Source organism: Heptranchias perlo, chromosome 3 (assembly GCF_035084215.1).
Source record: "Heptranchias perlo isolate sHepPer1 chromosome 3, sHepPer1.hap1, whole genome shotgun sequence".
NCBI classification, from domain to species: domain Eukaryota; kingdom Metazoa; phylum Chordata; class Chondrichthyes; order Hexanchiformes; family Hexanchidae; genus Heptranchias; species Heptranchias perlo.
The window spans coordinates 59,845,575-59,869,581 of record NC_090327.1 but is presented as its reverse complement, the minus strand read 5'-3'; the positions used below and the strand labels follow the sequence as shown (position 1 = coordinate 59,869,581).

The 24,007-nt window shown below is 43.7% G+C and overlaps 1 protein-coding gene across 12 annotated transcripts in view; it reads right to left on the bottom strand.

The window, feature by feature from the left end:
• dtna (dystrobrevin, alpha) overlaps window positions 1-18,587 on the bottom strand; it is a 199,490-nt gene extending 180,903 nt beyond the window's left edge. For all 12 annotated transcript variants that reach the window (XM_067979894.1, XM_067979851.1, XM_067979859.1 and 9 more), the window contains exon 1: window positions 18,484-18,587. In XM_067979894.1, the coding sequence (XP_067835995.1) occupies window positions 18,484-18,500 (17 nt within the window). In that variant the 5' untranslated portion in view covers window positions 18,501-18,587. The remainder of the gene's footprint in view (window positions 1-18,483) is intronic.
• Window positions 18,588-24,007: the final 5,420 nt, after the last annotated feature.

Below are 24,007 nucleotides of genomic sequence, written 5' to 3'. Positions count from 1 at the left end.
CTCTATTACCTTAACAACCTTCCTTTAATGTGGAGCCCAAAACTGCAGAGTATTCCAACTGTGGTCTTACTAAATGTCACAGCATAGAATCATAGAATGGTTACAGCATAGAAGCATACAAATAAATGAATACAAATAAAATATAAATAACTGAATGAGCTACTGCAATCCCATATTTTGCAAACTCATTTACAAATACATTCTGCCATTCATATATGGGATTGATTGAAATTGGAATAAAGCAAAATGGTTCTTAAAATACCTTTTGCCTGCACCAGGCTGCTTCTTTCTCCCTTACCTTGAAAGGAAAGTCTAAAACAGGGGTGTCAAACATACGACCCCCGGGACAGTCTCATCCGGCCCGCATTGTGGGACGTGAATCTCCCAGCATCACTTCTTCGAGCAGCCCAGGAGAAATTTCACACCACAACAGCAGGCCTCCATATCCCTCCACAACGTCACTCCTCTCTCTCCCCTCCCCCTCCACCCGCCGCCGGCACAGGGGTGACTGGAAACAGGACCAGCTGATGGAGGGAAGAGAGACAGAGCGAGGAGAGTTGTGGGGTTGGGCTGGAAGAGGGTAAACAGACTAGCAGGCAGGATATTGGGATTCGGTGGATGGGGGGAGCGGGAGATTGAGACTCGAGAGGGTGCGGGAGATTGAAACGCGGGGTGACAGGGAACTGGGAGTCGGAGAGAAAAGGAGACTGGGGAATAGGGGCTCTTGTGGGGGAAAGAGGACTGGGGAATAGAATGGAGTGAGTGGTCGTAGGGCCCAGCATTTCCTGCAGAGCCAGGAGCAGCAGAAGCATGTTGAGTGAAACCAGGGGGCCTTTTCTGTGGGTAAATGAAAGATTGTTTCCAATGGTGGACGAATGGTGAACAAGGGGACAAAGATAGATGTGCAAGGAATTACAAGTCCTGATTTTACAAAGCAAGCTCCAGCAGCCGCAGTTCACGTCAAGCTGGGAGCAGCGCACGGCACAACCGCAAGCTGCAGCCCCACTGCCTCGGTTCCTCATTCACGGCAATAAACCCCACAAACAACTCCGAGCCCGACGCCCGCGACTCAACTGTTGGCTCCTCGCTCAGGATCTCACAGAACTTGTCGCTGGGGTTTGAGGCTCCTCCGAAATTGGGCCTCAGGCCTCATTTTAATAAGAGGCAAGTTACTGGCGCCTGTTGTGGCTCCAGAGGCATTTCGCCCGAAGTCAGGGACCAAATCTGGGCCTGCTGCATCCTGGGAATTGGGCGGAGGAAAATGCAGGGGGGCTGAGCATGGGCCTGCAGTGGTCCACAGTAGTGCCGTGGAGCTGGAAGAGGCACGCTGTGCCTACTGATTCATCAATGACCTCCAGCAGTTCCTTGAAGGACCGTTGTAGAACTGGTAAAACTAAATCGGAGCTTCCACGGCGCATATTCCACCCAGTTTTTCAGGCATTTTTTAAAAAATTCGTTCATGGGATGTGGGCGTCGCTGGCAAGGCCCGCATTTATTGCCCATCCCTAATGCCCTTGAGAAGATGGTGGTGAGCCGCCTTCTCGAACCACTGCAGTCCGTGTGGTGAAGGTTCTCCCACAGTGCTGTTAGGAAGGGAGTTCCAGGATTTTGACCCGGCGACGATGAAGGAACGGTGATATATTTCCAAGTCGGGATGGTGTGTGACTTGGAGGGGAACGTGCAGGTGGTGTTGTTCCCATGTACCTGCTGCCCTTGTCCTTCTAGGTGGTAGAGGTCGTGGGTTTGGGAGGTGCTGTCGAAGAAGCCTTGGCGAATTGCTGCAGTGCATCCTGTGGATGGTACACACTGCAGCCACTGTGCGCTGGTGGTGAAGGGAGTGAATGTTCAGAGTGGTGGATGGAGTGCCAATCAAGCGGGCTGCTTTGTCCTGGATGGTGTCGGGCTTCTTGAGTGTTGTTGGAGCTGCACTCATCCAGGCAAGTGGAGAGTATTCCATCACACTCCTGACTTATGCCTTGTGGATGGTGGAAAGGCTTTGGGGAGTCAGGAGGTGAGCCACTCGCCGCAGAATACCCAGCCTCTGACCTGCTCTTGTAGCCACAGTATTTATATGGCTGGTCCAGTTAAGTTTCTGGTCAATGGTGACCCCAGGATGTTGATGGTGGGTAATGCCGTTGAATGTCATGGGGAGGTGGTTAGACTCTCTCTTGTTGGAGATGGTCATTGCCTGGCACTTGTCTGGCGCGAATGTTACTTGCCACTTATCAACCCAATTCTGGATATTGTCCAGGTCTTGCTGCATGTGGGCACGGACTGCTTCATTATCTGAGGGTTTGCGAATGGAACTGAACACTGTGCAGTCATCAGCGAACATCCCCATTTCTGACCTTTTGCAGAAGGGTTCTGAAACAGGCGCAGGACCCATCTTTGTATATTTAAATTAATCCAACACGGATTTCAGGCATCTGCCAGGGATGCCTAAAAACAATGAGGCCATGCTGCCGACACAGATTAGGTGCAGGACCTCGCGCCCAGAAATTGGTATATATTGCACCAGTTTTATGGGCGAAAGACATACATTTCTACCCCAGTATATCCAAATAACCTTTGCTGAATATAGCCCTCGGCAAGTGCCAGGATGTCAGATCACGGCCACCATATAAAATGAGTTTGACACCCCTGGACTTGAGGCAGTACTTTAAATAAAAAATAATCCCTCTGGACTTACCTTCCCCTTTAAACAACAAATAAAAAGATAAAAATGACTTATGTACAGAACTCAATAATGCCTACAATGACCTTCTACTGAAATGCAGTTCAGTTGTTCCACCCAAGAACAGGCTTGTGATCAAAATGCCAGCCCAAGTTCCCTTGAGGTTTGGCAAATGCATTGGAACTGTGTCCTCTAACAGCAATTCTTTCTACACACCTGCCTTTGTCAGTCAAATGATCCAGTGCAGCTTTTTAAATACTTTGCTGAGAAAGTAACACCATGCAAGATCAATTTAGAACTGGAAGCCATAAACATAAAAATAAAAGTCAAGTCATTGGCAAATACAAGCCGACATTTTCTGGTGTTACTTAATTTGTTATTACAACTGTCAGAGCTACATTCATGAACAACCTGTTTTGCTAACTCAACAAGTTTTAAAAGCACTATAAAAGTTTGAAGGCAATTAGATCCTGTTAAGTAGAGCTGAAAGTAAAACTGTTAGCTCGGTCGGTATTGGAGAAGCTGTATAACCCTCTATTTGACAGGGGTCTCAAAAGAATATGTGAAGTTAAGGATGAGAAAAGGCTGTTTGTCCATCAAATCTCACCCCTTTTGGATCCAAACCTTCACATTATGGCATTCAACTGTATTTTTAACAATTACAATTTTTTTTTGAGTTTATTATTCTACCTGGCAAGCCAATCCAAATTCTTGAGCAAATATATTTTTCCTGGTATCTTTTGTAAACATATTTTTCACTTTTTTCCATTTATGTTCTCTGGTCATACTTTCCTTGTTCACTTTGAAGATGTAATCTGAATTTACTTTATCTATACCACTTAATATTGTAGCCATTAAATTCTAATATCCCTGTATATGACAACTATCTTGACAGTTTACTGGAGCTGTGAAAGCCTAATAAAAAGCCAGAATTGTAAACTGTGGTTGAACTAGGTCCAGAATCAATGATAGTTTTACTATTGATAACTTTACTTACAAAGCATTGCTTCCTACAATCACAGAACACAGTGGTCTACAATCGAGAACTACATGTGCTTGCCTGGGCATTGGTCCTTAAATCATTTGTAACATAACCAAATCTATGTCAAAAACTAAAATAGGTTACACAATAACAGATTTGCAACTTCAAAAACTAAACAACGTGAACTAATAAGGCATTATTCACAGGGCCTAAATCTCCAGCTTCTCCAAATGAAATCCATTTGTTCTTACCTGATATACAGTACCACACCTAAACAATAATGTGCCCAAATAGTGCTGGTTCAGCAACGCAGGAACAACTTATGCAAGAAGCTTCAGTCTTGAACATGTTTAACTGTATATGCAACCTAAAATAAACACAATAATTTCATCACAGACCAGGCCTGTGTATGCACTCTCCTCCTGTTCCTCAGTGCACTTGCTGCCAGGCAATCTAATACACCTAATCATGTGACCTGTTGCCATGGTTGCCATGAATCCAGCTGTTCATTTTATAGAAGGCTGAAACAAACTTCACCCCCCACCCCCCGCCCCGATCCTGTAAAACAAAGCCAAAGTTCTTTCACTGTGTTGTATGAGCCAAATTATAATTTGGACCAAATGAAAATCAGAATCTACTGGTAACAATAACTGAAGGAAAAAAAACTGTATAAATAGAACATTGACCACCTTGCATGGAAATAGCCAAACAATTGTCCTTTGAACTCCTTATTTCAACTTTTAATGAACAATAATACTCTGGGAATCACATGTTTCCAGGTTAAAAAAGACCCAAGATTGCAGGTGACATATGCAGGAGGTCCTTCTTCTAATGTCGTAAACCACTCTCTTTCATTTTTAGTTTTTCCCTGCAGACAAGATACCTACTGCAAGCATCCAGTGTTGGCTTGAACAGCCTGATCTAGAAGCTGTCACTTGAAACAGTCTTTTTCCCATATGTCATGTATCTGGAAGATGCATCAAGGTAAGATTTATTATTTAATAACAAAATACATGGTTCTTAGTGTGGACATTGTTCCAAGTGGCACTTTTACAATCTGAAAAGGGCCCCACGAATTTGGCAGTGGGACCAACGCCTGCTGTCCCACTACTAAACTAGTATGCTTTGCACCCGTTTTATGCCCGGTGATATGTTAAATTAGAATTTTTTTTCCTTCTATGGCCAGTTGCTTTTCCTCAGCATTATTAGCTCTTTCTCCAATTTATGTGCACATATTGTCTAGCCTAACCTTTCTTCGTAAAAGACTGTCAGTAAGAGAAAACCTCCAGGCCAAACAGATGTCACTATTTTTAATTTAATATGTAATTAAGCAGGAAGAACAAAGTACAGGGGAGTACTTTCAATATAAAAGTACTACCCCAGTCCAAGTACTGGTAGGGAATCAAATTCTTCATTTTTTTTTCTTGATTTCATGTCCTTTAACCATCATCCAGATTGACCATAATGTTGCCCACACATTTCTACTCTAAAATCTCTCTTCAGTTATGAAATGTCTATTCCGACAAGTGTATGCATTTGGGTTCATGTCACGCTACACGTTACCCCACCAGCGAACAAATGTTATCTGTTTTTAATATAATGGGTCATTTGCTGGCTCTCTCTGCCTTCCGGATGTTTCTGCCTCTCTCTGTGTTTTTTTTTCTCTGTTTTTTTTCCCTGTTTGTTTTTTTGTTGAATGTGTATTCGGGGGTTCTGCAGGTGACACCTCTCTGTCTGAACACGGTGATTGCCTTGGCAACGGGCAGTTGCAGGGGCAGTCTGTAAACACCATGTATTGTTCTATATGTATAAATGCGTAGGCTTCAAGGAGCTCTTGAAACATTTGCCTGAGGAAGGAGAAAATCTCCGAAAGCTTGTGAATTTAAAATAAAATTGCTGGACTATAACTTGGTGTTGTAAAATTGTTTACAATTTGAGGAACAAGTTAGAGCATATATTAGGCTAATGGAAATCTGATTTCCAATCACTTTGAACTTTTCTTCTTTGAGGAATTATTTTATTTTTAGAAATGTGGGATGTGGCAAAGCTTTAATTTCTGGGGAGGACAACAATCTGGACCAAAACACCTGCAGCTTGTCCTGCTGGGGTGTTTGGCTTGATTTTTCAACTTTAACAAAGTTTGTACCTCCTAATAATGTAATTTTTTCATTCTGCCTCTGAGGTGATCACCTGGCGGGCAAGGAAAGGTCTTTTGAACTGCAGGGCACAGTCCTTATGAGTAGACTCTGTAACTCACACATCAATTGATCACCACTGAAGAAATGAATAAGACAACTTCCTATTGGTCTCCTCCTGATAAATCAAAGTTTTTTTGTGCTAAAAAGTCTTGAATTATCCAATGATTTGAATTAAGCAACATAAATAATAAAGCAACAGGACAGCACATCTGCAGGTCTCATCATCATGGGATGTATACACTTATATGGGGGATAGGAAATATCTATGCCAGTCACATTCCTGTAACATTATGTTTTCTTCCTGCGAATAAAGAGATCACGCATAACCAGCAGCAAAGAAGTGCAACTGACGGAGGAACCACAGTGCTGAAAACTCTGACTCGGCACGAAGAAGATGTTTTGCAGATAATAGACCAGTCTGTTGAAATGGATAGCTCTCTCGCTCTCTCTTTGTATATCTGGTTCCGCTGAGAGGGAAATGAACTGCCCAGTCCATCTGAAGAGCGCATCAGTGACTTTCTTTATTTAATGTAGTGGTTAGCTGCTACCTGACTAATGTGACAAAGGTCACCAGATGCTTCTTGGAGGGAATCAGTTGCAAAGAAATTCAAGGCAGTGATGACTTTGACAATGCTATTCTCCTGCCGAATGATTCTTTTAGATAAATTACAGAATTGGATCATTACCCCATTCTCGTGTTATGATTGACCTGGAATTACATCAAAAATACTTGGTAAACCATAAATATCAGTTAATCACCTGCTGAAACAAGTGTGTTTGGAGTATACATTATTAGTCCACCACAAGGCCTTGCTCCTTCGCACCTAACTACAAACTCTCAATGTTACAATGCATTCAATTTAAAATTATCACTAAGAGAGTGAGGAGAGAGTTTAGAAGAATTTTTTTCATACAGAGGGTTCTTAGAGCACGGAATGTTTTGCTACAGAGAGCAGTTGAAGAAACGATCCATTCCATCCTTTAATGGAAAATTAGATAAATATTTGAAGCAGAGAAAGCTCCAGGGCTATGGAGAGAGCATGAGGCAATGAGATTAGATCTGAATTTCTGTAGCTAAGAATTGGCAAAGACAATGGGCCAAATGGCCTCTTTCTGTGCTATAAACTTCTATGATTCTAGCGCTGAAATGCTCTTTTACGTAAGAAGTGCAACATAAATGTAAGCTGCTGTAGTACTGCCATGTAGCTGCACTTGCAACACTGTATTCAGTCACAAATTCACTCTATATACAACTCTTACTCTGACTCATCTAACCGTTTAATACTGCTGCCCAATTTTACTGCAGTATTTCTTGGTACTAGAACTCAACGGCATAAATGGGTTCCAAATAGAAAAAGGTCGTGAAAGGTTGGATGTAAATGTTTTATCTTAACCAGAATTCCGATAAAATTATAAATATGGCTCCTCCAATGGCTCAATGATTTTTTTTCCCAATAAGTAGCTGAGCAGTACAGGCTGGAAAGGTCACAGATTCGATCTCTGATCTGTGCTAAGTTAACTGAACTTAGGCAGGAAATGGAATGGAGTCACTAAAATTGGCTTCAGCACCCCTGGGTTAAGAGATATAGAATTAGACTTCCTACTCCTGATTGCTATCTCAATATCCAGAGACCTCTACTGTAAGTCTGCAGTTAACCATGGAGCATGCAGTTACCTCAACAGACATTGCAGACGGGCCCTCCTTGAGTTTTTGTTGTTGGGGTTGATTGAAGGAACAATGATAGCTGAAGGAGGAATGTTGGCTGAAAAACTTTGAGAACTCCTAGCTTTTGTTCAAATAGTTTCATAGGATCTTTTAAGTACCCCAGAACAGGCATCTGGCAATAATAGCTGACGCCAACCGAGTACAAATCAGCAATCAAAACCATGGACCTTCCTGATATGTTCAGATGTTATATTTACCCACTGAGTCGCTGTGAAAGCCTATTCTAATTTTTTTGTTCATTAAAATTTTAAAGCAGCCCTAGTAAACTTGAAGTTACACTGACAGGCAATGAAATGTGTGCATCACTTGTACTCTCGTTATCAGTTTTCCACTTTCTCTGGGGAACCAGCTTTCTTGACGATCCCAACATATCCACCAGCTTTTCTATCCAGAAATAGTCAGGACTCAGACTTCCTTATTCACTCCTAAAAGATGCCATCTGTCCGAGTCCCAGAAGAATCCCAAATGGTAATAATTTCAGTTGTACAGACTGGATAAGGCTGCAGCATGTCATTGTAATGCACCAGCAAAAAAAACAAGCATTTCATTTTCCATCCAAAAAATACATGAAAGTGTTAAACCTCAAGTTTACTGGACACATGTAAAATTTTAACTAACAAAAAATTTAAACAGTGACTTACTGAGTAAGTACACCATATGGTGTGGTTCTGGTCCATACAGGTTAGGAAGGTCCCTGGTTTGGGCTAAGTTGGTGTCAGTCAATACAGAAATGAGAATTGTACGATTGACCTCAACATTCTTGGATTGATTTCAATGGAAAGGAAAATCGTGCGGGGTGTGTAACAAGTGGCTGATACAATATCGCCTGTTTTATGCCATCATCGAAAGTTAAAATTACCCTCTATGAATCACCCGACAAAAAACAATCAAGACTTAGTTTGCCTTATTCAATATTAAAAGATGCCATTTGCTATAATTTTCAATGTTAAAGTTCTTGGTCCCAGAAAGATCCTAAACGGTGTTAATTCTAGTTGTACAAATTGGGTAAAGCTAATCAGGAGGGTTGTTGGCACTCATTAACCTTACCCAAGCATTACTCACATTCTTCAGGAGAGAAAATTGGGGGGGGGGGAGGGTGGTGGAGAGGGGTAGGTGTATAAAATTAAAAACTAGAAATTCAGTTACAGTTATATTTCCTGTAGGGTGCACTCATCAGTTAAACAATGAAGTTGAAGTAAATTCTTTGTATGTCAGTCTTCATTTTTCTAAGCTTGTTTTGCATTCTTTACATTTGCAGTGAACTGCTTCTATTATCATACACCTTTTCTTTTACTGTTGGTTCCATATAACATTCCTCACCATGGTTCATAAATTGTGCAGACAGAAAGCACTAACGCGCCATTCCTAACTAATAGCTGAAAGATTCAAAAAAGTATCAAAAGCATGTGAAATATGCTGACAATATTTGAAGAGTAGAATTTAGTAACAATTCTAATCTATAGTAGATCTCCTGCAGTGTTGCAGGACCTGGTATGTTTCTAAAACTACTCATAAATTACATTTAATAATAATGTTTGCATTACCCTGTAGCTACTGTTATTTTTTAATCTGAGAATCTATATCACTTTATTGTAATATAGTAACAATTTTTCCCATGGTTGAAGTTTATAACATTATTACAAACTTGGACTTGGTAGAAATAGCAAAAAAAATGCTGGAAAAATTTGATTGTTAAGTTTCAGATTTCAGTCTGCAATAATTGCATTGGAGAACCAGAAAAAAAAGAGGTGGCCCCAGGTATGTGACAATGGAAATATTAAACCATAAGTAATTCTATTTAAAATTAGCAAGTGTTTTACTATTTATTTCCCCTGAGATGCATTTGTTATTTATTTCCTCCCTGTTGATGTGTGGAAGCTGTTCATTGAGGGAAAAAACAGCCTAAAACTGGTTCTGTTTAGTGTTTTATTCTTTCTTTCCTTTAGGCTCCCAGCCCGGGTGAGCCTGGCCAATTGCTCCAACTCTGCTCCCAGTCCTCACCCTAAATATTCTGGCTCTGTTAATGGCTGAGGTCATCCTCCTCCACATTCCGGCTACATTCCAATTACCAGATACACCTGCACCCACTTCACCACTCACGGCCCTATTCCCTACTCCAGGGGCCCTTGGAGCTAGTAGCAAGAAGCCAGGTGGAGTGAGTTGGATACTTATGTCTCCTAAGCGGGACACCTGCGGCTCAGGCTGGTAAGGTTAAAGCAGGAATGGTGCCCGAAAAAGGTGAGGTAAAAGACCAGCTGCCATTATTCGAAAACAAACTCTAGCAAGTCACCATGATTCTCATGGACCAAATCAAGCATAATGGAGTGTGTGGCACATGTTTTCCACTGACCAAGCTGATCGCCAGTATATAGTGTAGATGAATGCCAATTAGGGCAAAACTACTGTAACCAGTTTAAAACAAACTTAAAATTCAAAATTTACCATAAATTAGAATATACCAATTCAAACTTACTGCATGAAAGAATTTATTAAACTTTGTTTTCCTTAATTTTATGAAATAAACAAATTACATTTTTGCAGTATATGGTTCTAAAAAGAAACCTGAGGTAGAAATACTACACTTCATTCGAAGTACCCTAAGAGCTCAAAGAACACCTCTATGATTGTTGACTGGGGTAGACAAAAACAATAACAACTGAATTTGTAAAGAACAACACCTTGCATTTATGTAGCGCCTTTAACGTAGTAAAACATCCCAAAGCGCTTCACAGGAGCGTTATCAAACAAAATTTGACACCAAGCCACATAAGGAGATAGTAGGACGGGTGACCAAAAGCTTGGTCAAAGAGGTAGGTTTTAAGGAGCATCTTAAAGGAGGAGAGAGAAGTGGAGAGGTTTAGGGAAGGAATTCCAGAACTTAGGATCTAAACAGCTGAAGGCACAGCTGTCAATGGTGGGGCGAAGGAAATCGGGGATGCACTAGAGGCCAGAATTGGAGGAGTGTAGAGTTCTTGGAGAGTTGTAGGGCTTGAGCAGGTTACAGAGATAGTGAGGGGCAAGGCCATGGAGGGATTTGAACGCAAAGTAAAATTGCAGTACATTTTATTTATATATATGATAGTATATTAAGTATCACAATATATATTATTTTCTGTAATCTTACCCAAATATATAACGCATAACCTTTGAATACTTAATACGAACTCTACTTTAGAATCATAATATTTTCTAACATAGAAGGATGCCAGCTGGGTCATTGCACCCGGCCTCTGAAAGAGCTATCCATTTTCTTGCCCTTTTCCCATACTCTTCTATTTTTTTTCTTTTTCTATTATATATCCAGTTGAGAATGAATAAACGTGGAATGCTCCACCAGAAACGCTACTTTTAACACTTTTCTGGGAGGGAATTCTGTGATTATTCATTCAACTGGCTGCTTTCCACAAAAATCACATTCATGGTTTTAGCAGCACAACATCATCAAGTGCCACACAAATTATTCATGTGTTTTTAAAGCATTACCTGCTTTTGCTGGGAGTTAGCTCCACACATTTCCCTCAAAAATTCTTCTAACCTCTCTTAATACACACTCATTCCTTTTGAATGTGTGTCTTTTACTGATCCGCTCCCAGTCCAAGCTTGCATCTACATTATCTCTTCCTCTCAGCATTTTAAAAACCTGGATCATGTCCCCTCTTAATCTTCTTTTCTCCAATGTAAAACAAGTCTGTGGAACAGGCTCAATTGACTAAATAGTATTTTTTTGTTGCAAGCTTTATTTTATTCTTAAGAATTGTAGAATTTGTCTGATGGAAGCCTGCAACTTGCAGTGACCAGTGGCCATCGGAATCAAACTCATGGGGCATAATTTTAACATGGCAGCGGGAACTGGGAGGGTGAATAGTCGTGTGAGAAACCTGGAAAAATTTTGCACGCATTAGCTCGAGTGAAGGTCCTTAATGTAACTTCCGGGTTCTGCGTCTCCAAGCTGGGCAGTGGGTGCACTGCGCACCCAAATGAATTGCTGGGAGCTGGGGTATTTAAAGGGCCATTGCAACCATGGAGTTTGAGGAAGAAAGGAGGAATTTGCAGATATGGAGCACCAAAGGAGTACAGCAGCACCCCGCTTTAACAACTCTTGTCTTGAATTACTACTGGCTGGTGTGTGGAACAGGAGGGACATAGTGTAGCCGGGGGATAGGAGGAAGTGCCCTGCCTCTGCCACCAAGAAGGCCTGGCTCGAGGTGGCAGAGGAGCTGAGCAGCAGGAGCACTATGGCAAGGTTGTGGGTGCAGTGCAGGAAGCACTTTAATGACCTAACCAGGTCAGGAAAAGTGAGTAGTTACTGATTCACCTACATCCTCTGGTGTACATTATCCCCCTCTCACTCTGTATTGCCAAGCCTACTCCATCACATCACTCCTCACACCCATTTAAGTCTCATTATCAACTTACCGTCACTTTCTGTGCACTTTCTCACCTCCCTATTTGTGAACCCACCACTCCCACTCACCCCAATCCTGGTGCAATGTCATGAATCTGTCTGATAGTCACCCTCTGATGCATCTCTTTCATTGTCAGCCTCACGCAAAGCAATGCATCCATCGGGTGACCCTGACATCCTCACTCACTCACATGCCTGTTCGTTTTCCCCTTGCAGGAGAAGAGAGCGCAAAATGCACGGGAGAGGAGTAGGACTGGAGGGGTCCAGCACAAATAACGGCCCTGACAGAGGCTTTGGGGAGTCAGGAGGTGGGTCACTTGCCACAGAATACCCAGCCTCTGACCTGCTCTTGTAGCCACAGTATTTACGTGGCTGGTCCGGTTAGGTTTCTGGTCAATGGTGACCCTCAGGATGTTGATGGTGGGGTCTTCGGCGATGGTAATGCCGTTGAATGTCAAGGGGAGGTGGTTAGACTCTCTCTTGTTGGAGATGGTCATTGCCTGGTACTTGTCTGGCGAGAATGTTACTTGCCACTTAGCAGACCAAGCCTGGATGTTGTCCAGGTCTTGTTGCATGTGGGCACGGACTACTTCATTATCTGAGGGGTTGCGAATGGAACTGAACACTGTGCAATCATCAGCGAACATCCCCATTTCTGACCTTATGATGGAGGGAAGGTCATTGAAGAAGCAGCTGAAGATGGTTGGGCCTAGGACACTGCCCCTGAGGAACACCTGCAGCAATGTCCTGGGGCTGAGAGGATTGGCCTCCAACAACCACTACCATCTTCCTTTGTGCTGGGTATGATTCCAGCCACTGGAGAGTTTTCCCCCTGATTCCCATTGACTTCAATTTTACAAGGGCTTCTTGGTGCCACACTCAGTCAAATGCTGCCTTGATGTCAAGGGCAGTCACTCTCACCTCACCTCTGGAATTCAGCTCTTTTGTCCATGTTTGGACTAAGGCTGTAATGAGGTCTGGAGCCGAGTGGTCCTGGCAGAACCCAAACTGAGTACCGGTGAGCAGGTTATTGGTGTATACGATAGCACTGTCGACAACACCTTCCGTCACTTTGCTGATGTTTAAGAGTAGACTGATGGGGCGGTAATTGGCCGGATTGGATTTGTCCTGCTTTTTGTGGACAGGACATACCTGGGCAATTTTCCACATTGTCGGGTAGATGCCAGTGTTGTAGCTGTACTGGAACAGCTTGGCTAGAGGCACGGCTAGTTCTGGAGCACAAGTCTTCAGCACTACAGCTGGGATGTTGTCGGGGCCCATAGGCTTTGTTGTATCCAGTGCACTCGGCCGTTTCTTGATATCAGGTGGAGTGAATCGAATTGGCTGAAGACTGGCTTCTGTGATGGTGGGGATATCGGGAGGAGGCCGAGATGGATCATCTACTCGGCACTTCTGGCTGAAGACGGTTGCAAACGCTTCAGCTTTGTCTTTTGCACTCACGTGCTGGACTCCGCCATCATTGAGGATGGGAATGTTTACACAGCCTCCTCCTCCTGTTAGTTGTTTAATTGTCCAACACCATTTACGACTGGATGTGGCAGGACTGCAGAGCTTTGATCTCATTTGTTGGTTGTGGAATCGCTTAGCTCTGTTTATAGCATGTTGCTTCTGCTGTTTAGCATGCATGTAGTCCTGTGATGTAGCTTCATCAGGTTGGCACCTCATTTTGAGGTACGCCTGGTGCTGCTCCTGGCATGCTCTTCTAAACTCCTCATTGAACCAGGGTTGATCCCCTGGCTTGTTGGTAATGGTAGAGTGAGGAATATGCCGGGCCATGAGGTTACAGATTGTGCTGGAATACAATTCTGCTGCTGATGGCCCACAGTGCCTCCACACAACACGTTGGATGGTGTCCTCAGTGTGAAGACGGGACTTCGTCTCCACAAGAACTGTGCGGTGGTCACTCCCACCAATACTGTCATGGACAGATGCATCTGCGACAGGTAGATTGGTGAGGACGAGGTCAAGTAGGTTTCTCCCTCGTGTTGGTTCGCTCACCACGTGCCGCAGGCCCAGACTGTCAGCTATGTCTTTCAGGACTTGGCCAGCTCGGTCAGTAGTGGTGCTACCGAGCCACTCTTGGTGATGGACATTGAAGTCCTCCACCCAGAGTACATTCTGTGCCCTTGCTACCCTCAGTGCTTCCTCCAAGTGGTGCTCAACATGGAGGAGGACTGATTCATCGGCTGAGGGAGTGCGGTAGGTGGTACTCAGCAGGCGATTTCATTGTCCATGTTTGACCTGATGCCATGAGATTTTATGGGGTCCAGATTTAATGTTGAGGACTCCCAGGGCCACTCCCTCCTGTACCGCCATCTCTGGTCACCTCAGGGATGGCAATGGAAGAGTCTGGGACGTTGGCTAAAAGGTATGATTCTGTGAGTATGGCTATGTCAGGCTGTTGCTTGACTAGTCTGTGGGACAGCTCTCCCAATTTTCGCACAAGTCCCCAGATGTTAGTGAGGAGGACTTTGCTGGGTGAACTGGGCTTGGTTTGCCTTTGTCGTGTCTGGTGCCGGGTGATTCATCCGGTTTTATTCTCATTATGACTTTTTGTCGCGAGATTGCACAACTGAGTGGCTTGCTAGGCCATTTCAGAGGGCGATTAAGAATCAATCACATTGCTGTGGGTCTGGAGTCACATATCGGCCAGAACGGGTAAGGACAGCAGGTTTCCTTCCCTAAAGGACATTAGTGAACCAGATGGAATTTTAGGACATTGCAATAGTTTTATGGCCACCATTACTGAAACTAGTTTTTTTTAATTCCAGATTTTATTTAATTAATTGAATTTAAATTCCCTAGCTGCCATGGCAGGATTTGAACTCATGACTCCGGATTATTTGTCCAGGCCTCTTGATTATTAGTCCAGTAACAGAACCATGATGCTACCGTACCCTAAACTCTGTCTTATGTGTCAGAGAGGGCCAGGATGTTGGACTCGCACAAAATGAAGGAATCATGGCAGCTCTCAGGGAATTTGGCACACACCTGCAGAAACCTCTTCTGGTGGTCGCAAACCAGCTGCGCATTGATGGAGTGATATCCCTTTTGGTTGATGAACAGTCCTGGCTCATGTGGAGGTCCTCGGATTGCTATGTGTGTGCAATCAATTGAGCCCTGCACCTATGGGAAGCCAGTGAGAGTGTTGAAACTCACTGCCCTCTCAGTCTGGTTGATGTCGTTGCAGGGGAAGTTGATGTAGTCAGATGTCCTGGCAAACAAGCCGTCCTTGACCTGTCATATACACTTACGTACAGAAAACTGAGAGACCATGGAGATGTCACCAGTGGCGCCCCGGAAGGATCCGGAAGGGAAGAAATTGAGGGCAGTCGATACTTTGAGTGCGATGGGCAACGAGTGGCCACCAGGTCCAGCCGGGAACAGTTCTGCATGAAGAAGCCTGCAGATGTCTGCGACCACCTGGTGACTCAATCTCAGCCTGCATAGACACCGCTCCTCAGAGAGGTCCAGGAAGCTCAGTCTCTACCAATACACCCTCTCACGTGGGTAGCGCCTCCTGCGACCTCGGCCCCTCCATTGGTCCCCTCTCTGCTCTTCTGCAGGTCCTGGTGGCGCACCTCTGTCTTGTGGAGTTGCAACTCCCATAACTGCGCGCCGTGCCTACCGTGGATGGTGATGTGCCTCCTCCTCAGATGTACTGTAGAATAAATTCATTGTGCCCCCCCATCCTGATGTTGTCAGTTTGAGGGGGGTCCAAAATGTAGGTAAATATGTCTGAACACAAGTATTCTGAGTGTGAACAAAGAAATCTCAGTCTAAACACAAAGAACTCCCAGCCAAAGGTTTGACTGAGAGAACTGATTGCCTTGCTGAAAAAACTCAACTTTTCTTCACGTGTCAATCACTGGTTTCAAGATCTAAATGGGTGCCAGCTGCAACTAGCCTCCGTTTCCATGGCATGTTTCAGAAGCCATGGGAGACACGTCCAGGAGAAGTTAAAATGGTTTGTGTAACTCAATACACAAAAGGTTAATAGGATTAAGTAGTTTAGATGCCTAAATTGGCCCTTTAAATATTATCCCACCGGCTTTAAGTACTGGCGGGACTTCCGGGAGTCGAAACGCGTCTGGTCAAACCCGGAAGTAGGCGCTTTGGAGTTGGGATCTGGTCCCGCTCCGAAAACGGAGTATTTTTACTGCCCAACCGCCCCCAACCCACCCGTTCTTGGGGGTTAAAATTTACCCCATGAACTTTGAGATAAGAGTCGTGCACTCCAATGACCACTGCACCCCTTTCCATTAAAGAGATGAGAAAATGAAGAGAGAGAGTTATTTTTGCACTTTCAATTTTCAAAAACCCTAGAATTTTATGCATGCCAGAATTTTAAAAAGCTAAATGTAGGCTTAGTATTGGGATCGCCTTCCACTGTAACATTATGTTACCTGCTTTAACCGTTTACTTTATACAATGATTAGGCCAAAAACAAATGGTCAAGTCCCATTATGGATACCAAATATTCCTAAAATTCTTGTGAGCAAAAGATGCTGTTAAGATTTTAAATTAAGCGAGTGCATATACAGTGCAGCCTAAGATGAAAATGAAAGGAACTTAACTTGAGTAAACAAAATAATTTTTAATAGCTAAAACTCGAATGAGAACATTTTCAAATTATCCCAAGGCTGGAGACCCTGAGGAGAATTTTAACTCCCAAGAATGGTGGTTGAGGTCGAATTAGGGATGGGCAATAAATACTGGCATCGCCAGCGACGCCCACATCCTGTGAACGAATAAAAAAAAGAATGGGAAGCAAAAATTGCAGAAATTAGCAGCGCGACTGCAACCCGGCTCAACACGCCCACTTCCGATTTTAACAGAGGCAGGTCTGGAGTTGGGCGACCAACCCACTCTCAGAAGGCGAATCGGTCAGTGAAATCTTTTAAGGAGGCTCAGTGCCTCCATTTTACCTAAATCCTCCCCTCTGCTCTCTTCTCGGCTCCGAGTTAAGATCCAGACCCGTCTCAAATTCCAGGGCCAGGGTCATGCGCACAGGTGTGACAGGCCCGAGCCGATCTGTCCTTCTAAGGCAGAGTCTTCTGGAAGCTCAAATGGACCAAAGAAAAACTTTTTTTTAACTGGAGCTACACCGACTAGAGAAGGTAATCAAATGTCTCCAGAACTGATTACCTTACTCTAGTGAAGGTTTGGGGCTTACGCCAGGGACGTAGGGGACTTACACCAGTGTTCTACTGAGGCCTTTCAAGGGAATAATGAGAGAAATGTCCATGGGAAGCCCAGGAACTTCCCCCGACATGCCCCCTTGACAGGGAAAGGGAGTGCAGGCAGAAGGTCCACTCGCGCCACCAGTATTAAAGCTCCAGGCCAAACGGGGCCCATATTCTGGGCTGCCACCAGGCGACTTACTGCCCTCCAGCCCCACGAATTTCAAGGCTCGTATCTCAACACATTGGAAGCATATAAATACCAAGACAACTTCCCTGTAACCACATCTATGTATTTGTCACTTTTGTTCTTTTCCTCTACTCTGTAACTGAATCTTTTTTGAGGAATAACTACCACATATTAGTAAATAAAAATGTCATTTTTTAAAATATTTAACAAATGAACCATAACAACTGAAGAGAAGAATGCAAAAAAGCAATATTTTTGGAAGAGGTAAACAAAACTAATTTAAATTTTCTGTAAAAAAAACTATCAAGTGTAAACCTGCTGTACTGTTGGAAGAAATAGGGTACAGTAGAATAAGGTACTGTATTACTGTAGTCAAAATTTGATAGACAGAAATGATTAAAAAAATACAATTTTATGAAGGGTCCAGAATTAAATGGTAAGAAGAGATTTTCTGATGTCAGATATTAAAAAATAACCAACTCTACAGTCTTAACAAGTTTTACTGCAAGAGTTATTCCAGTTAATTGTGCTGTAGCGTTACTAGCTGCAGCAAGATCACTCTGCCACATTATGATCTAAATCCAACATTACAGGTTTCTGTAACACACCCTGGTCTATAAACATACTTTGCACAGATTCCTAAAAAGGTAGAGAAGATCTAATATACTAGAACTGTTACTAACTGTCTGACAGCCAGAAATATTTGTTTGTTTGCCATTACTATAGTGATTAGATGTATAAATATACAGTCTGAAAGTGGGAAAGGAGACCGTTTTAAGTTCTCATTACACTGACAGCAATCTATTGGGTGCAGTAAGTTTAGAAACACCATTTATAGCCATTATGCCATACTTCCAAGAGAGTAAAGCAAGGGGAATTTCCATTTAAGAACATCTGCAGCACAGGGAGAAAACATGTTCTGAAAAGCCAACATACAGAACAACCCCATTTAAAACTTATGCTAAAGGAGCTACTAAACAACATTTGTAATACTCTTAATTAAAGCATTTTAACATAGAAAAATATTTAAATACCAGAGAAACACAATGTATCTAAAGGATCAATGAACAAGCAAAAAGGAGTCAACTTTAAACAGAAACTTACTCCGTTGTGTACACCATTCTGTCTTCATATGTATTCTGGTTGAATATAGAGACTTAAAAGTTTTTACAAGATTCTTTTGGTCTTAATGCTGAGAGCTGACTCCACTTTTGAAAACAGCCTGTTAGAAAGCTGAACAGACTGCTGAATTTAGAACCTGGCTCAAGCTACAGTATGCACACAGTCTCTATCTTTAACTCTGAATTATCCAGTCCTGCATTCCTATGGAGTTCTGCTGGCAGATGCCTTTGTGCAGTTCACCAATCAAATGCTTTTGATTGTTAGACTTGCCCCATTTTCTGGCTTCACGCCAAAATCTAGTATAAAAATAGGATGAATCAATTCCGTTGTCAGTTTAAATAATTAGAAGATGATCTGAGAATATGTTTTCCTTAATAGTGATTATTCAATTCAGAAGATATTGCTCCTAAACTCCTTCAAAGTTTCACTGAAAGTGCCGATTTCTAAACATGGCTCACCAGCAAAGGAAAGCACTGATGAATGATATCCCTGGAAGCTTGGCAGAACTGTCAAGGTCTGGGCTGTCAGTAACACTTATCTGAAAGTAATCTTATCAGCCCTCCATATGCTGCAGAACAGTTGGGTCTCAAAACACAACAATGTCCAGTATCAGTGTGCCTGAAAAAGCAGAATTATGAATAATTCATGTGACCACATGGGCTCCTGTTCTCTTCACCAATTCCACCCCCCCCCCCAACCCTTTCAAAAAAAGCCAACGGCAATGAATTTCTAAACAAATTCCCTGACATGGGATGGATGCCATAACCAGTTTCAAGTGAATCACATTCAGCACAGAAGACAAAAGTTCCACCAAGAAAAATAAGTGCCTTTAAATCTGATTTTCAGTGAGAAATTGCAGTCTATCCAAAAAACTAAAAAATGTTTTGGTGACTCCAAAATAAAACTACAGCTTCAAACTAATTACAACTCAAGTTTAGTCTTAAGAAGTCTAGACTGGTGCAGTATACTGTATCATTTCAGCTGAATACGTTGTTAGATTACATTGTTCACTTTCTATCTCACAATTACTGCCTCAAGGCTAACACACAATATCAAGCAATATAAAACACAAAATGACAGTGTCTCATACTGTCAACATCAGATTCAGAGACTGCCTTTAAGATAAGGGAGAAAAAACGGGGGAGCGACGATTGTGGCTTGGGGCATTGGATGACTCATCTTCAAAAACTCACAGGGATATGAATGAAAAGAGTTTTGTTTGCTGCGATGTAGCTCACTATTCTGGAATAACATTCCATGGGCTTGTCTACACTAGCCATAGGGGATCTGAAAATGTTAACACCTCACTCTGCACGAAACTAACACTCAAGTGGTAGCTGAGCTTTGAAGAAGGAGTTCAAAAAGAGCCATCGCCAAATTTATCTTTTTCTATTTTTCTCCCACCAATTTATTCCCCTTAGCCCTTCTCTCACAAAGGCAGCAAACTGCATTGTAGCACATGTCCAAAGGCAATAATGGCTCTCTGGCATCTCACTATGTGATAACCTAAAAAATAAGCTTCAACAAGCTAATTAATACTGGGGGCATCAGCAGCTACAGATTGATCCTATCCTCATGTATTGTTCATTCACACATACACTTCCAGCAGGGGTTCACTGGATGGCAATCATTATAAAAAACCTTTGCTGATTCCCCCTTCCCCCACCTAGGAATCCTAAGGCGTACTAAAGTGCCTACATTGCCACCTTGGCACAGATTAGCTAATTCAGCACTGACTAGACGTCAAATTTAGTAAATTCTTGTTTTGTATGGCTCAGTGCCCCTCTATTTGTCCAAGGACACATCAATAGCAGCAACAGTAATCAACAAATTTTTGAAAAGTAACTGTTAACTTTTGCAAGGTCACACTTGGCTACATAATACCTTCAACAAAATGACTCAGTAGCTTAATCCAAAATATACAGAATTTGCTATTGACTTTACCACATACTGTATGCACCCTATATGAACTGCACATTGTCCTTTTGAAAATATGGGATTTTGAAGAAAACGTGCACCCTTCAGGTAAAGTCTAAGTAATTCCTAAAATGCACTGCCATACAAACATAGTCGATGATGTTTTATATAACTATTAGAATCTCTGTCTTGTTGCACTTTTTAAAAATCTGAACAGTACAACCAAATTCCTCTAGGATGTAGCATTTACCAGTGGTTTTGAAACTTCTTTGTCGGGGCCTCCTGCAAACATTGACCCACCCCGGACCCCATGCAAACACTGATATACTCTTGGGGAGAACATTGTCCTAACTTCTGAAAGATAGTGTCAGCCACCCAAAGCAAACAGTGTTATCAGTGCAAAAAACTTATAACATACACATGTAATTGAAATACAGAAATTAGGTGATGAACCAACAGAAATCTGATGATAGCACAGACTCCCTGAGACCCCCCTCAAGCACAGCCTATGGTTGGTAGACAAGTTCTCTCTCTTCTGAAACTGTATTGACTGCCAATTATTATTGTCATATCAATAATCCTCATGTTTGTTCCTATGTTCCTAACAATCAATTCTATTATTTTTGTGCTTCCTGGTATTTGAATCTTTTACCACACTGAACAATTTGTGTGGATTCATTTTATTAATTTCCTTTATAATTAACCATTACTCTGTTACGTATGCATTTCTATTTGTGTACTCAAATAAGTTTGCAGATTTTTTTTTACCAGAATGTAGGTTACTATTAGAATCACAAATATAAACTATTAGTGATAACCCATGGCATTGCACATAGGGAATCAAGAGCAAGTGTTATTTTCAGATGAAGCGGAATTAGAGGGCATGGGATAACTGGACCAAGGAATTCAGATGTAATTCAGTTCCCATTTTAAAATAATAAAATTTGATTTTATGGGCTCTATTTTAGCACCCACTACCAGGTGCGTTCCTGGCGGGGGGGCTCCGAAAATCGGAGAATCCCGGCGCGGTACCGTAGCCCACCCCGAACCCGCGCACTTCCGGGTTCCCCGCTGGTGGGAATCCCGCAGGCAATTAAAGCCAGCGGGATGCCACTTGACAGTATTTATTTAGGTATTTCAGGTCATTAACTGACCTGATTAAGGGACAATGTGGGATTTTAGAACAAAATGGGACTGTTTCCCACACTGGGGGAAACACTCCCAGGTCGAATGGACGTGTTGCAGCTGTCAGCCTGTGGCAGCTGCAAAGGTCCATTTGACAGGTGGGGGGGGGGAGACCCTCACCCATTGCAGGAGGCCACTCTGTCACTTGGGACAAAGTTTGGCCTCCACCACCCTCCTCCTGACAGTCAAAGTCACCAACCTGCACACTTACCCCGGGGTCCAGAGACATGTACCTACCTTGCGGACCCCCTCAGATGTACATCTTGCGGATGGGGGCCACCATAGCTGCAGTCATGACCTCCTCGGAGGGCGAACAGCATCTCCAGCCTCACCAGCCTCGCCATCCACCTCTGACACGTGGAGCTCCACAACAGAGTGCTGTGACACATCCACCTGTACAGCAGGAGGGAGGGCTACCGCAGAGAGAGATGCGTCGCAGAGGGCACTACCCTCGCCACAGGGTCCACAGACCAAGGCTCAGCCTCCTGGACCTCTCTGAGCAGCAGTGCACACAGAGGCTCAGAGTCAGTCGACATGTAGCCGTGGACATCTGCAGCCTCTTTCATGCCGAGCTGCTCCTGGCTGGCCCGTGCACCATCTTCCTACCTGTCGCTGTCAAAGTCACCACTGCCCTCAACAACATCCCCTCCGTATCCTTCCAGGGTGCAACCGGGGACATCGCCGATGTCTCTCAGTCGTCTGTGTAAAAGAGCCCTGCAAATACACCTACACCCACTCTGCAGTGACACAATGGGTGGCATCAGTTGTGGGTCTTCATAGTGATCCTCAGGAAAGGGCATTATTGCACAAACCAGACAGGATTCGCGACGACACGGCAGTAGTGGTGACAATATAATATGTAATGTGAGTTGGTCAGAAATTCAATATAAATAACACCCATGACAAACCCTCAAACACCCTTGTGCATCCCCTTCATGCTCAAGACACGTTTGCCTTACGCTGCCTACTGCACATATGTGTTGCATGCCCTGTGGCTGCAGCACAGGTAGTGCCAGGTTGAGTGAGGCTGGCCGTGAAAGAGATGCACGAGAGGGTGAGTATGAGATAGAGCCATGAGATTGTATGAGGATTGGGTTGAGTGGTAGTGGCGGGATGAGTACTGGCAAGGTGAGCAGGTGCAGGTAAGATGAGGATGAGGTTTGAGTGGGTATGAGGGGTGATGTGACAGAGTAGTGTTGGCAGTGCCGAAGGAGATGTGGGGTGGGGGCGGTGCTGTGGCAGACGGAGTGTAGGGGAAAGACTACGTGTACTCACTTTGGCTGACCTACTGAGGTCCTTGGAGCGCCTCCTGCACTGTATGCAGGTGGGCGATATGTTGGTGGTGCTGGTGACCTCCTCTGCCACCTCAAGCCAGGCCTTCCTGGTGGCAGAGGCGGGCCGCTTCCTCCCGCCCACCGGGTGGAAGATCTCTGTCCTCCCCCTCCTCCTCACCCCATGTATTGATACCTGGAGTGAGGCATCATTAAACTGGGAGCAGCCTTCCCCCTGGGCTGCTCCATGCTGTCATTTTTGCTATTTGTTGCAGCATCTGTCAGTGGAGGACTGCCCCTTTAAATAGAGCGCCTCCAGCTGACAGATCTTACTGCGCATGCGCAGCCCGCCCGACGCGCAGATCAGCAGTGGGGAACCCGGAGGAGCAGGTAAGTAGATCCAATTAGTGGTATGTCTGCTACGATCGCGCGGGAAACTCACTAATTTCACCGGGCGCGTTACCCACGCGCCCGATAGCCCCCCCACCAAGAACCCGCAGCCCTGCTAACATCGGGCCCTATATTATTATTTATAGTTAAATGGCAAAACTTACAGTCATTACGGAAGCAGAGATGTAGAGTTGGTTAGAACATGGGAGTTTCTCTGCAATGCAGGCTGAGGAGTTGGAAAACCCAATGTGGAGGCACAAAACTGATTCAGTGGGCAAATGAATGAACGATCCAGCAGCCACTCCCCTGTTTCAGTAATGGCTGAATGGAAATGCAGCTGTATGAGGTGGGTGTGAGGAGGGTTGCCCATCTTGACACTTCAGGGCACTCTTCCCAGAGGACACCAAGGAACCATTCATGGTAGCAAGTGGTAAGACAGCACACACAAGAATCTGGCAAGGACACAAAGGGGTAAATTTTAACATAGCGGTGGGATTTCAGCGAGGGGGGTCAATCCGTGGATGGGAAATCTGGAAAAAAGTTTTGTTCGTTTTCATGAGTGATCGTGACTCAATTGAAGGCTCTTAATGTGACTTCCGGGTTTCGCCTCTCCAAGCTGGGCAGCGGGCATAGTGCACACCCGAATGACGTATTGGGAATTGGAGTATTTAAAGGGCCATTGCAACCATGGATTTTGAGGGAGAAAGGAGGAATTTGCAGATATGGAGCAGCAAAGGAGTAAG